This window comes from Lynx canadensis, chromosome B3 (genome assembly GCF_007474595.2).
Source record: "Lynx canadensis isolate LIC74 chromosome B3, mLynCan4.pri.v2, whole genome shotgun sequence".
NCBI lineage: Eukaryota > Metazoa > Chordata > Mammalia > Carnivora > Felidae > Lynx > Lynx canadensis.
The window spans coordinates 132,822,698-132,838,533 of NC_044308.2; the positions used below are offsets into that span (position 1 = coordinate 132,822,698).

The 15,836-nt window shown below is 44.7% G+C and overlaps 1 protein-coding gene across 3 annotated transcripts in view; it reads left to right on the forward strand.

Annotated features, from left to right (window-relative positions):
- The window catches only part of TDP1 (tyrosyl-DNA phosphodiesterase 1), a 91,882-nt gene that overhangs the window by 72,536 nt on the left and 3,510 nt on the right, over positions 1–15,836 (forward strand). For all 3 annotated transcript variants that reach the window (XM_030319768.1, XM_030319767.1, XM_030319769.1), the window contains one exon: positions 10,892–11,000. In XM_030319768.1, coding sequence (XP_030175628.1) covers positions 10,892–11,000 — 109 coding nt within the window. The remainder of the gene's footprint in view (positions 1–10,891; positions 11,001–15,836) is intronic.

Here is a 15,836-nt window from a genome sequence, read left to right on the forward strand (position 1 = left end):
TGTTGCTTTCCTACAGAGTCAGAGCAGATCCTGACAGCACTTACAACTGAAGACTCCCCTCCGTATCCCTGGAGGCAGATGGTTCCCCTTTTTCTGTAGACAAGGATGTGACTTCCCAAGGGTTCCACAGCTGTCCGGATTCCAGCCCTCAAACCACAGTCTCTCACTGATCCCTCCTGTGATGTTTCAGCATTATCACAGGAAGTAGTAAATTCACAACACTAGAGTGATAATAGGCAGTAATTTGGTGTGACTTAGTGACTGTAGCTTTGAACTAAGACCAAGATTATCTCCCAGTAATAATTTAAGCAATGGAATAAGTTCCAGGTCCCTTTTGTTTGGCTTTTGTTGTCCGCATTTGGAAAATTGTAGTTGTTTCTAACTATTCTGACTCAATTCCTCATCATGAAAATGGTAGTGGGAAAGAAGTATATTGTGCTTTAGGTCCTCTAGACCCTTCTAAGCTTCTAATTTTACTTCTGATTCAGTTTCTGACTGTACATTAGACCCAGCTAATAGAGGAAAAACTGGGCACAGTCATTTAGAATCCCCAAATTAGATTCTTTCTTCTATACTGTTGGAATAAGAAAGAGCCCCCATTATAGCACATCTTAGGTAGAATAGATTCAGTTATTTACAAAGACTATCAGGCAAGAATAGAAAAAAATGGATTCCACCCCTACTATGCTAGGCCGACAGATTCAAGAGTGAGGCCCCAAGCAGGATGACCATATAATTAATGTAGTGACTAAATAGATAGGGTTTTATCCAGCAGTCCAAGTTCCTTGGCTTGTCTGGAGATACAGATCCTAGTACAGTGCTTTATAGCAGGCTTCTTACATAACACTCGTAAGGACCCCAGACTGTCCCTGTCTTGTCATCAGACGTTTCTGGGTGTATTGTCTGTGTCCTTCACTGAACCATAAATTATTTGGGCAAGGTGCCAAAATGAGGCATGTGGACAGTACACAGAAGTGCTTGACCTCACCCTCCCAAGGAGCTTCCTGGTCAAGTTGAGCTATCAGGGCATTTTGAAAAGGCGCTTCTGTTGAGAAATGTCCATGTGTGGCCTAGGTGCTACGACCGGTGAGAGAAGTAACTGGCCTGAGTGAGCAGAACCCAAAGGGCTGCATGTGGATATTTGGGTCTTTTTCTTTGCTCTTGACAGCATCCAGCTTGAGCTTACACAAGCCCACAGAAGGGGGCAGTTTCCTGAAGAGATGTGAAGGGGAAGGTCATGGAATCGGTGGCCTAGCGGAGACTTGGGAGGGTGGAGCCGGTCCAGCACCAGGGACGCCTGCGGTACGCTGCCTGTCTGGGTCGCTGCCCTTGGTGACTCCTCCCCTGTGGCTTCTCCACTCATTTGCCGGCCGTTCCGCATGTACAGATAGCTCAAGTTTAGGTCTGCCTTTCACACCTCTCGACTGTCCTGACCCTGTCCCAATAGTGGGCCTGTTTCCAGAGAAGGGCCGATGTTGTGAGTTAGGAAGCCACCCCAGAGATAGCTACTGCCAGAGGGTTTCCCCCGGAAGTGAGTTGATGTGTGTTTTATCAGTCTGCATAAAACCGTGTCGGGATTTTGCAGCATAGGAGCCTTTGTCCTTAAGCTACTCTATCACAGCATCGATGTCACTTACCGGTGTGTGAAGTTTCTGGAAAGCCAGTGGACCTTTGCTTGGCCTTCACAGAATTAACATGTACGGTTTTGACTCTGAGGGTAACCCAGAGATCCCTGCCATGAGGTGATTTGTCATTTTGCTGGGGTAATTCGAACACAGAACGAGACACTCAGCTTCTGAAAGAGAGACTGTCTAGTACAACAACTCCACGGCCCCCTCCTCAGGATGTATCCCAGGCTCATAACTGAACATTCTGGCTGCCTGGAAGGACCATTCAGTCACTTGGTTCAGCTCCACCAGCTCCCCATGCCTACAGTTCAGTAGCCCTGGGGATAGGAGGAGGAACAAGTTGGAGTCTTCATTCTCATGAAAGCTCCTGGAGAATTTCAGGAAGCAGACAAGTTATTATAGTACATGACGACAGCTATAGTGTGTGGGGTTCAGAATACAAAGACTCTGAGAAAAGACCTGGGGGCCCCGGGGAAGGCTTCTTTAAGATCATATTTGACCTGGGTCTTGAAAAGTGAGTATGAGCTTAGCCTGCCGTCAGGAGAGAGGATGCTTCTAGCCAGAAAGAGCAGTGCATGTTATGTTCGAGAAGCAGCAGGCCATTCCGTGTGCCTGGGAAGGGGCTGGGATGTGGGCCAAGGCCTTGAGGTTGGACTCCTGTTTGGAAGGAGACTGGCAGGCAGGACCCACTGGAATTGTACTTTGTCCCATACAGACAATAGAAAGCTGCCACTTTTTTAAGCAGCATTATTAGTGATCTCATCAGGCCATTTCTCAGAGAATTTGAAGCTTATAAAATACACCTCCAATCATGATAATTTAAATTATATTATTCAAAAGATGCCTGAGAATAATAAGGGCCTTGTAGATCTCCTCAAATCCCCTTGATCACTTAAGCTACGTTATTAAAACAACTGATTAATGATTACTATTACCCTCACCCCATCATCCTAGCTCAAAGTGTGCAAAGTCATTTCTGACTCCTCTTTTACACCCAAGCTTAGTGCTTAATGCTACTTAACTTCCTTAATGCTGCTTGATAATGGGTCACTTCTGGCATTCCTGCTGCTACCGTGACCAGAGACTGTCAGTCCCTGCCATAGTACCCTCCCATCATCCTTCCCAAGGCTGCTTCCAGGCTGCTCTCCACCCGGCTGCCAGAATATCTTTGTGGACCACACATCAGATTGTGTCACCTACCTTCAAATCTTGTAAGATAGAAGCCAGATTCCTTAGCATGGTCTCCTTTTCTCTTCAGGCCCTGACTCCTGACTACTCAGGCCTGACCACTTCTCTCGTCTCTGGCCCTTCATGTTCCAGCCATGTGGAACTACGAGTTTCCGTTATGGGTCGAGCCAGTCTGTGTTGGGGTTCTCCGGAGAAACAGACCCGAAAGGATGTGTAGATACATATAGAAAGAGATGAATTGTGAGGGATTAGTTCACATGATTTTGAAGACTAAGAAGGCCCAGCCTCAGCCATCTGCCAGCCAGAGACCCAGGAGAGCTGTTGATATGGTTCAGTCTGAGTGTGGAAGCCTGAGGGTCAGGAGAGCTAATGCTTTCGATCCCAGACTGTGTTCGGAAGACCTGTGTCCCAGCCAACAGAGCAAATTCACCCTTCCGTGACCTTTTTGTTTACTCAGGCACTCAACACATTGGACGATGCCCCCCTCACACTGCGGGGTGGGGGGGCAGTCTTCTTTATTCAGTCCACTGATTCAGATGTTAATCTCATCTAGAAACACCCGCAGAGACACCCAGAGTGATGTTTAACTGGTCTTCTGGTATCCAGTGGCCTAGTCAAGTAGACACCTGATAATCACCATGTCCTCATTCACCAGCCTTAATCTGTGTCAGGAACAGCACCCCTACACCCCCCCACACCCCCTGCCTCCGTAGTCTCCACCCCAGGTGCCCCCACCCCACAGCTTTCTAGAACCTTGGCTCATCACATATCCCCCGTGTTACTGTTTACTTGAGTGTCTCCTTGACTAGACTCTGAGCCGCTTTCTCGTAGAGCTTGGCGCATCTGTTAGTTGATGTCACTTCCTTTAAGTTCCTGGAGGGCACACTGTCCTTTCTGTGAGGAGAACAAACATGGAAGTCAGTAGCTCCGGAAACCACATAATTTAGCACAGTGGCTGTTGTGTGTCATAGGTGTTCAGGTATGTTCATAAGTAATACGCACCGTAGAATCACTCACCTAATTAAAGCTCATGTGCATACGTACACTTAAGAGTCCCTTGCGGTACTTACAAATGCCGATGCCTATATATTTAATAGATGTTCTCAGAATTTCTGTAGCCATTAATGTCAGAATGGTTCCTGATGAGAATGCAGGTTGTTGTAAAATGAGGCCTTATGTTTCCCTCTTTAGTACTAGCAGGACCTGCCTTTTAACGTTTTCCGTTACAAGTTTGCCAAATAGACTTAATACCCAGTTCTGTAATCATTTCTCTAACTGGACATCATCCAGAATCCGGTTTCTTGAGGTCAGCCCATCTTTGTGCTTCTTAGGCAGAGCTCCACGTCCAAAACACCCACGTCTCTGAGTTATCAGCAACTGGAGTTGCCACTTTTGTCCTTGTTTAGTAGGGCATCCTGATCCTTGTGTTCCAGAACACTGCCTTGAGGTTAGCATTGCAAACAGGCAAGTTTTGGGTACAGAATGAAGGGTCTCAGACACTGCTGAGGCAGTCACCTAGAAGGAACCTCAGCTCTGCACTTTCCCACAAAATAAGGACCTGTCACTCAGGAACTAGTCATTGGCTGAGTGAAGGGACATTTTCTGTGGCCTCAAAGTAGTGGATGGAGAGCCACCATTTTTCATTCATCAAAATAAAGATGCTATTTGAAATCTCTGGGCTTGATCTGAAAGCTAAGTCTCTGGTAACCAAACATTGATTTGTTCACATTTTTTTTTTCCTGCTTTTAAATGAATGAGTTAGTAAACACATCATTTCAGGATGAACCTAACTTGCCATTAGAGCCAGGTAGTCGACAGCTTTTCCTTTGTGAACACTTTCAGGAGCTTTAGGGATTAATGTCAAGGGTACATTTGACTGTGTACCTGGCACTCAGCTATTGTTGTTACACAGTAGGTGGTTAAAGACTGTTCTTTTGGATCTAATATTAACTTATCAAGTATATAATTTGGCAGGGGGGGTTGTCCCTTTAAATGTATCTAACTATTAGACTAATTCATTTAGGTCCAAGAAAATTAGAATATAGGAAAGATCCGATAATTTCCAAGATTGGTAGCTGTGTTCCAGATCTTAAGGCATCCTTGAGTACATCCAGGAGATCCAAGTTTTCTGTTACGGACTTCATACATTTTGGTGTTTATTAAGCACCTACTTTGTCAGGCGCTGACTTGTCCTGGGCTTGAACCTGCCTGACACTTTGTGACTGCAGCAACCTGCTCCTGATCTCTGCAAATAATGTCCATGACCATCTGAGAACCCCAGATCAATATCCAAGTTGGTTTCCTCCAGACAAAGGTAGCCTGAGCTTTCCTGCACTTGCCTTAGCGCTGAGGGGCACCCCGGCCCCTCCTGAGCCCTAGATTCATTTGCCCCCAAGATGGCAGGTTCTCTTTTCTGTCATCTGAGTCAAAAATGCTTCAGTCAAATCCACAGGAACTTTGTCTTCAAGTCTCTCTTTCCTGTTCTGGTTAAACTATTTTATTGTCTTTTTGTTGCCAGAATTGGTAAATGCCACAAGTATTTGCTCTCCTAGGACTGTGGCCTGGCTGGAAGAACTAATGAAATGCACAGGAGCCACCTTCTTAGCTTCCTCCCCTCCCGCACCGCTTCTGCCCTCCTGCTGTCTGTTGAGGCTGGGACTAAGGGTTTCCCAAGGGGCCACAGCTGGTCAACACCGTCTCAGGTGGAGTTTTTTCCTGAGCTTTAGTGTTCTCCCACTGAGCCGGGAAAGCCCCATTCTGGCATTCTTCTCCTCCTCTCCTGTCCTTGCCCGGTTGCCACAGCCTGTCCCTTCTGCCCTAGCAAGAGTTTTGCCGCCTGCTGCTACAGGTCCTTGTCGTCTTCTCTGGACTGATTCCGTCTGTCCCCTTGCTCCCTATCTTGGCTACGGCTTCACTTCTGAAGCTCCTTGTGCCCCTGCCGGGGTCTGTGTTCCTCTGACGTTAAATCTGCAGCGTCTCCTCTTGGCCCACGAGACGACATCCAGAATCCTTTGTGTGACACCACGGCCCCCTGTCACCTGGAGCAGCATGCCTCCCGGCCTCTGTTCTCTCCCCTTCCCCCCTCCCCCCCTCCCCCCCACACACCCAGGGCTCCGGGCACCCGTGAGTGCTTGTTGGCGGATGCGTGAGATGAGCTGTGGCACTGGTGGCACACTGCCACTTACGAGTTGACTGATCCCGCGCCACTGTTTGCCTCCATTAGAAACTGAAATAATGTGGAAAGAGAGCAAAGAAGAACAGGTTGGAGAAATCCCAAGGATCGAGCAGAGGAACTCTCTAGGAGCGCACGGTGTTAGAGGAGCCAGAGTGACAGTGGAGAGGCTTTGGACCCGTTACTTCCATAGGCCTCCTTTTCCTCCGTGTGAGGTGGGGACAGTGCAGTAACGAACTTGTAGCATCGTTTGAGAATCGAGAGCTAATTGCCCGTAACCTGTTGAAACAGTGCCTGGCAGTCAGCAGTAGCCGTGTCAGCATGTAGCCCAAGCAGTTCAGCGGAAGGTGGAAGGCAGAGGTGAATGCAGTGAATCCACATCTTGACATCGTAGCCATGGTGACGGGACGCTCTTCCTTTCCTCCTTCTGTACTGCCCCCCACCACAGGGACGTAGCCCTTTGCTTGTCAAAACCCCACCCTTCTCGGGCCTGTTGGGTTCACTGTCCTCCGTGAAGACTTTTCTAAGCTCCCACCTGGAAACACTTGCACTTGGTCATATACTGCGTTATAGGAAGGACAAGACAGCTACCTTCCTGTAACTCGCTTCCTGGTCAATTAGTCCGTCTTTGATTAAGAACCTTCTAGAAGGTTCACTCTTCTTGCTCTTTTACCCAGGAAAACTTGATGCCTTGTATAGGGTTTTACTGTTTGAGGATGCTAGTTGGATGCAGCTAAAAAGTAAACGACATCTCTAGATGAAATTTGAGCGTGTTTATTGTTCTCTGTGATTGAGCTAAGCCTCTAAACCTAATCCGTCATGGTGATAACAGTTCTTTTCCTCCCGGAGCTGAAGGCAAAAGCCAGTAATTTCTCCAGTGTGATAGATGTCCACCCTCTCACCTGGTGTTTTATAAATATATTGTCTTAAGTGTCTTTTAAGTATCTGTGCCTGGGAGGGTGCCTTCCTCTGTTTTATAAAACGCCAAGTGATATCACTCTGATATATAAATAATGATAATTAGAAGACAGCCTCAAATTATTTGACATCCAGATTGAAGGGAAAAGTGGTACTTCTTTTTTTTTTTTTTCCCCTGTAATACCCTAGAATTTGGATCAGAAATGGCATTCAGGAAAAAAACATATTGCTCCCTGTCAGACATGGATGGCTCAAAGCTTCTTCTATGTGAAGTAAGACACCACGGATGGAAGCATGTGCCAAAACCTGTTGGGGCATCAGATCTGGGCCAGACCATAAAGATTCTCAGTGCTTTGCCATGATTTGTTTGAAAATAACAGAAATAGACCAGGAGCCAGAGAAGAGGGAAGTTGTTTTATGTAAAACTCCACGTAAAGTACTTCATAGTCATTAAATTGACCTCATTTCCCAAACTCTGGCCTCTTTTCAAAAATGTCAAGAACCAGAGTTTCCAGAATTTGGTGCATCCTGATTTGGCCTGCTTTAATATAACCTCGTAAATTTTCAAGGAATTCTTTTGTTGTGGCTCCTGGTGGGGAATGTGAGACCATTTGTTTGCTTAGTTGAAGAACAGAAGACTAAGAATCAGTAAGTCAGGGTTTGATTTCTAGCCTTACGACTTAATAGATGAATGGCCTTGGGCGACTATTTAACCTCCAAATGTACTTCCTCCCCTGTAAAATAGGAGTAATTTCATCACAAGAGCACCCTGAATATACTTCCTATACTAATTTATATCCATGTGCCAGTCACTGTTCTGAATAACTGACTTACTCTCAACATACCATTTAATGGCTGAGGAAACTCATGCCCAGAAAGGTTAAGTAATTTACCTAGAGTCACACAGCAAGTAAGTGATAATGCGGAAGAATAGATTAAGGTCCAGAACTTGTTGAAGGTAAGCTGTGAAGAGGGATGCCAGTGTGACTGTTGTGCAGATGGCCCAGCAGCCCTCTGCAGGGTGGAAGTGTGGGTGAGGGGCAGGCTGCAGTGTCCCTTTCCAAGTGTCCTTGGTCTCCCTGCCCGCTTCCTCCTCTGCCCTCGTATGTCCCTGATTTTTTATTGGGTTTTCCTTCAGTCTCTTTCAAATCCATTTCCTTCTCTTTCCACTGACCTCACTCTCCCGAACTCCCCTCGTTTGTGTCTCAGCTTTTGTTACGATGCTTGATATTTGTATCCACATCACCGTGCACTAATCCATCTCCCGGTGGCGTAGCAGCCGCTCTGTCTTCTGGCTCTCACAGTTCCCAGTTGGGTCTGTTCTCATCTGTGCCCGGCTGCATTTATATTGGAACTTCACAGTTCAAAACCCTGCAACTCCTCACTGTATGTTAGAGTAAGGACCACGCTCTTTAACTGGGGTCCTGTGATGCTTTGGTTTGTAAGTGACAGATAATCGACTAAAACAGTGTAAGAAAAAAGGCAAACACAGAGAGTGAGTCCGTTGCTTCAGGCACAGCTGAATCCAGGGGTTTGGGGCCATATTATCAGAGTTAATTTTGAAATACGTGAGAGCCCCCAGCAGCTCAAGGCTCCCATCTTACCAGATGAGCTCCCCAACAGAAGGATGGTCTCCCCGCCAATGGCTCAGACTTGGCCCACATGCCCGGATATCCTGAGTCACCATGGCATGGGGTTGGGCCCAGTTAAATAGGTACGAGCCACAGATGTCCATACTGCTTCCCGTTCAAAACATTGACGAATCTGGTTCTCTCCAGTGTTCCTCAGTCTTCTCCCTGTGCATTAGGTTATTCACTCCCCATCCCCCTCACGTGGCTGCTGTATGCTTTTCCAGCTCTGCCTTGAGTTATGCCGGTCTCCCTTGATGTTCTTTCTTGCCATCTCTTTGTTTATCAAAATTAGACCAATTTCTGAAGGCCCAGCTGTAATCTTTGCTACAAAGCCTTTCCTTATCCTACTACTGGCAAAAGGCATTTCTTCCTTTTCTGTCTAGAGTTCAGCAGGCTATCACTTACTGCCTTTCACTGTGTTAATAGTCTCCACCTTCATCATTCTGGACCTTTCTTCATTGCACTTACCTTTCTATAGGCCTTCGTGGGTACAGAGCACTTAGGCATTGATTTTCTCTCTGCAAAAGCCTGTAGAGTAAGCAAGCAAGGTACCTCTATCCTAATTTTGCAGTTCAGCGTTGCTTGAACACCAGCTGCGCACCAAGACTGGGTGTTGACATGAAAGACATTTTACCATGATGACATCCAGATGTTTTATTCAGATTTTACAAATGAGAAAATTGAGCCCAAGTAAGTAAGTGGTCAGGTGTACCACTGACCATTGTTTTTAGCTCCTGGAACATGCAAACTCTTTGCTGCCTCTGCGACTTTTCAGAAGCTATTCCTTCTGCCTGGAATATTCTTTCCACTCTCACCTCTCCTAACCCTACTCCTCTTCCAGATCCTGATTAAAATAGTCACTTTTTTAGGGAGACTTTTGTTGATCATTTCCTTCCCCCAAGTCTAAAGTCTCCTGTTCTCTCCCAGTACTCCTCTGTTTTTCCTCACAGTGCTCATCACAAATTGTAGTTACTTTACTTTGATAAATGCGTATGTTTGATGCCTCCCCACTAGACTGTGTACCCCCATGAAGACGGGGACAGTGACATCTTTAACTCTTAAGCACTCAGTGCCTGGCACTGATGCCTGACACAGAGGCGGCACTCAAGAAATACTGTGTCGAGGGGCCCCTGGGTGGCTCAGTCCGTTAAGCATCTGACTCTTGACTTTGGCTCAGGTCATGATCTCACAGTACATGGGACCAAGGCCTGCGTCGGGCTCTGCACTCAGCGTGGAGCCTGCTTGGGATTCTCTCTCTGTCCCCCCTCCCTGAGCCTCTCCCCTGCTCATGTGCACTCGAGTGTGCGCACTTTCTCACTTTCTCTAAATAACACTTAAAATGTGTTGAACGAACAAATGCAAATATCAGCCGTTTTCACAGCTCAGTAAATGCCAGAGCAATGTTAGAGCTCAGGTTGCCTGAAGCCCCGGTTAGCATAACTCCCGACTCTTACCATGTCCTACTCTGTGCCCACGAGCAGCCTCCCCTACTAAGTTATGTGATCCCCAAGACTAAGAACTATTCGAGTTCTTTGTATGGGTTCCAAAGACATTAACCCTGTTGAATATGTGGGTATTTAGATTATGAATGGTAGGTACCTGTTTGGTTGTGTGGACAGAAGGGACGAGAGACAGACAGACAGACTGCCTTGCAAGCAAGGTGCCAGGATAATCCATAAAGGAAACCAGAAGAGGATGATAATGTGTGGAGGCAAGAGGAGAATGAGTCTAACGTATTGAGCGCCTGCCCTGCTGCACAGGCCCAGTGCTGGAAGGCAGTGGTGGTTAGAAACATCAGCCTAAGTACAGCACGTTAACTTGTACCCTGATAAGATCCAAAAATAATACCCTATTCTGGAGTTCTTGGAATAAACCTTCCATTTTGGTGAGTCTTGAAGAGTTTTTGTTTTCATATTCCTATCATATCATATTGGAACACTTTCGTTATACATGAAGGCAACTTTTATTCTTACACCAGAGTGAGCAGCCTGTTACTATAGCAATATTGAAAGTATTTTGAGGTATTTATATGCAGCATCTTCTACACACTCCTTCAAACTGTACATAGCAGTCAGTAGAAATAGGCTATAATATCCAAAATTGTTTTTCCCTCTCTTTTCTCTATTAAACTTCTGTGAACTTGGTTATAATTTAGTTTTTAAAATGTGAGCCTTTTATTTTCGGAAAGATTAATTTAGGGGAGTCGTGAATATATCTGACCTGTGAAACATCAAAAAATAGCTCTGAAATAATTTGAATTTTGTTGTGAGTACCATCAAGATATAATTGCTGCATGAAATCTGTCTTTTTCAGCAAATACGGTGCAATCATAGATTCCTTCTGTGTGTCTGCAGGGCCTGGACAGCTTCAGAGTAAAACAGAAATTCTTCTCAGGGAGCAAGGAGCCAACATCCTCCTTTCCTGTGCCATATGATCTTCCTCCAGAACTGTATGGAAGTAAAGGTAGGACACAGGTGAAGGGAAAGTGTCCGTGTTTTACACCAAAAGAGAAACAGTGCCGAGGAGAGAGCCGTTGGTCTCCCAGTGGGAGGTTGGCTCATGGAAAACTTTGGAAACGCAGGTTTGAGGAGGCCCCTTTGCTGCCCTGTCTGGGGCCGCAAGTGCTGTAGTTCTTGAAACGGTTGGTCCCCAGGATCCGTCTGCACTCTTATTATTAAGGACCACAAAGAGCTTTTATTTACATGGGTTTTTAGATCTCTTGATGTTTACTATATTAGAAATTAAAACCAAGAATTTTGGTTAGTTTTAAAGTAATAGTAATAGACCTAATTATATATATACACACACATATATATATAATTTCCCCTCCCCCCCCCAAAAAAAAGAAAGTGAGGAAAATGGCATTATCTACAATTTTTGCAAACCTCTTTACTAGCTGGGTTAATGAAAGATAGTTAAATTCTCATAACTGCTCTGTTGTGATATGATGTAACAAAGCATCTGTACACTCGTGAAAAAGTGAAAATAAATAATGGCTTAATATTTTGATGAAAATAATTTTGACTTCACAGATACCTCCCATCCTCTTAAAAGGGAGATGCCCTGGCTGCCCAAGGCTGTGACTTTCTTAAAGGCAGTGACCAAGTATTTTCCGTCATAGAAGGTCATTGGAATGTTGGTTCAGGTTCGTGGTGTTTTTGGAGGCAAGCTGGCTGGCATGAATGGCGTCCGGTTCTGACCCAGCCCCACAGGCTGCAGGGCCACTTTCCTCGGGCCCAGAATGTCTGTCTTTGAAGCGAGTTCACACTTACTAGACTCACACAGAGCGGATGTATAATCAGGATGTGCTTGTTAATTTAAAATGGCGAAAGGTCCTATTACAACCAGCGTATTTCTCCTGGAAGGTAGGTGCCTACGCAGAGAGCCAGACCACAGTCGACCGTTTTTGAGTGAATGCTGAATCTGAGTGGGAAGATCTTTGTTCTTGATTGGAAAGTTTTAATGACCTCACGCCATTAAGATTCAAAATCTCTAATTCCCTAACAGAGTCAGCCAGCACAGTGGGTCCCTTTCTTCCCTGGACGGTGCTCGCTGGGTTCTAGATACTGCCCCAGCCTCACTCACCCTTTCTGGCTTTTTCATGGTAACCACACCAAACCTGCCCCTGCCGATGGACCTGTTTCTTAGATTGTACTGACACATCTGACCCAGTTTGTACTGTCTCCTGCTGTTAGTGTGCCGGCTGCCTCTGGCGGGTGACTTACAGCTATAAACAGTTGTGTTGATAGTAAATTTCAGAAGGCTTTTCTTTTTCCTTTTTTCTAAGCTGTGTATGTTTGAATTCTCTAAATTTGTTAAATCCTCTAAATTTGTTGTATATTCATGCATTTTCATTTTTCACTAGCAAGATTATATCGGTTTTGTCACAATTCCAGAAAATCTACCCCCACCCCCTGCACACGCAAATGAAAACTACTGCTAGAGAACCAGGCTGTGTTTCTGTGTTGCCAGCTGTGCAACTTATTAAGTGACCTTGGGCAGTTGTTTGCTTCCTCTAGGCCTTAGTGTCTCTATCTATAAAATGGGAAAATAAGAGTGTCTACTTCAGAGAGTTGTTGAAAAGAGTAACCAAGATGCTATCTTACCAGTCAAGCACCTAACACCCTATCTAGTGCAGAGTTAGCAGTTCATAAACGTTAGCTATTGTTGCTGTTATTTAAAATATCCAGGTCAGTTCCTGGCCCATAATGGTGGATCAGTGTTCATTTTCTCTCCTTCCCCTTGGTGAGCTGATGATGAAAAGAGCCTAAGGCCTGTGCAGGGCAGTCCCTGAATTGCCCAATGTCTCAGGACATGAGCGTGAAGACCTCTCCTTCCACCTTCTGGCTTTACGCTGTGACTTCGTCTTTTCTCCCCTGTCTGTTCTTCATGCTCCTTTTTTTTTTTTTGCCTTAAACCTGAATTCTGAATAAGCTTAGCGGAGGTGGGGACTGACTGACTTAAGCTTGACTTCCCTTAGTCTGGCCTTGGGCTATGTACTTGCCACCCCCAGCCCAGAACCTTGGGTAGAATTCCACCTCCTCCACTTAATCCTAATCTCCAAAGGACTTCTAAAGCAAGAATGAAAGAGATCAAGGAGCCTTAAAAATATCCCAGAGTTTCTTCAGTTCCAGTAGAAAAAGCATTCCCCAGGGGTGCCTGGGTAACTCAGGCAGTTGGGCATCTGACTCTTGATTTCCACTCAGGTCATGATCTCATGGTTGGTGGAATCAAGCCTTGAGCTGAGCTCTGTGCTGACAGCTCAGAGCTTGCTTGGGATTCTCTGTCCTCCCTCTCTCTGCCCCTCCCCTGCTTGCATGCATGCACACACATGTGCACATGCGCTCTCTCAAAATAAACTTAAAAATTAAAAAATAATGGAACATACAGAACTTCAGAGGCTTTGGTTATATTCTATTAAGTGATCTATCCCCCCCTTTTTTTTAAATACATACAGTATATGTATGCAGTTTGCCCTTGCACAGTGCAGGGGTTAGAGGCACCGACTCCCAGTGCAGTTGAAAATCCACATATAACTTTTGACTCCCCCAAAACTTAACTACTAATAACCTACTGTTGGCCAGAAGCTTTACTGATAGCATGAAAAGTCGATTAACACATACTTTGTATATGTATTATATACTGCATTCTTAGAATAAAGTAAGCTAGAGAAAAGAAAATGTGAAGGAAATCATAAGGAAGAGAAAATACACTTAGAGTACTGTATATATTTATCGAAAAGAGTCCACGTGTAAGTGGACCCATGCAGTTCAAACCCATGTTGTTCAAGAGTCAACTACAATATTCTTTTCTTTGAATTTCTGACATAATTTTAGATTCAGAAAAAAGTTACAAGTACAAAGAATTCCCATGTTCTCTTCACCCAGGGTCCCCAAATGTCAGTGTTTTAGAATATTTGCATATCTCCTTTCTCATGTTAACTTTTTTCTGATCCATTTAAGAGAAAATTGCAAGCAAATACTTCAGTATATATTTCTTAAAAATACTCTTACATAACTACAGTACAGTTATCAAAAGGAATTGAGTCAGTACTATCATCTACAGAATTTATTCGTATTTCATCAGTTGCCCCAATAATGTCCTTTATAGCAAAAGGGAAGTTCCAGGTTACGTGTCACATTTGGCCATCATGTCTCTTTAGTCTCCATTAACTTGGAACAGTTCCAGAAGCTTTTTGTTTTATGATAGTGACACTTTGCTGAGCACAGGACAGTTATTTTATTTTATTTTTTAACATTTATTAAAAAAAATTAATGTTTATTCATTTCTGAGAGACAGAAACAGAGCCTGAGCAGGAGAGGGTCAGAGAGAGAGAGGGAGACACAGAACCCAAGGCAGGCTCCAGGCTCTGAGCTGTCAGCACAGAGCCCGACGCGGGGCGCGAACCCACAAACCACAAGAGTATGACCTGAGCCGAAGTCAGACATTTAACAGACTGAGTCACCCAGGCACCCTTCACAGGCCAGTTATTTTATAGTCGGTGAGGGACGTTATACATTTGGTTTGTCCACTGTTTCTTCACAAGTAGATCCAGGTTGTGTACTCTTGCCAAGAATACCACGCAAGAAATGTGTTTTTCTTGGTGCATCATATAAGGAGCCACGTGATAATTACCTGATTACTGATGAAGTCAATATTGATCATTTGGTTAAGGTGGTATTTGCCAAGTTGTATATATCTTTTGCAGGTTTAGTATATTTCAGATTTAAGTTTTAAGTGTGTGGAACTAAGCTGATTAGCTGTGTATGTAATTGCTCATTTGAAGAGGTCATTAAAACCTTGGCACATGTGATGCACATGGTCTAGATTAAGCACATACGTAGTGTATGATTATTTCTCTCAAGTGCTTTAAACCATTGGTTCCCATAGAGTTTAGCCACTCCCCCTACTGCTTGATTCACTTGCAATAATTTCTTGAATTCAGAAACTTCAGTCTAGACCTATCAGAATTATTGCTAAATAGTAGAGGCAGATTCATAAACTGTTTTTGAAAGGGAAACAGCTGATTGAACTTTCTAATCCAAAGAAAATGCAAAAGAAGTCATATAAAATCGTTGATACACTTTTAAAGACCTGTTTTTGAAAGCTCTTTGGAAATGAGGACTTTTTTTTTAAATAGAACCAGGAAAGGTTTTTAGACATGATTTTGATCATCTCTGTTAATAAAATCTATTTTTGTTTCATAGTACAAACAGAAGGCTGACACCAAACTTCTAGCTTAGCTTTTTTTTTTTTTTTTTTTTTTTAAATATTTATATATTTAGAGACGGGGAGGGAGAGAATCCTAAGCAGGCTCCACGCTATAAGCGCGGAACCTGACGCAGGGTTTAATTCACAAACCATGAGATCATGACCTGTTCATCTCCCTGGTTTGGGCCCCTTCCCACTGGACATTGTCTTCTACAAGGCTGCCATGCATATCTTCTATCACACTCCTGTTTTAAATTGTTTCATTGTATCCCAGGAAAAAGACAGCTTCTCATCCCAGACTGTCAGATCCCAGACTGATTGTGTTAAGATCACCTTTAGAACTTGGTAAAAGCGTGTATTGCCAGGGCCCCGCCCAGACCGACTGAAACAAGGTCCCTCGAGGTGGGTTGTGGAGAAGTGCACCAGCAGTTGTCACGTCAGCCAGCTTTGGGAACCACAGCGCAGACGTGAAGTTCAGAATTCCAGGACCGTGGCCTGCCTGCTTGTGTGTCTGCCCCACAGGACTGCACCCCCGGGGACCACAGCCTTGTGCCTGGCTCCCAGCCAACACTCAACAGATCCCTCAGA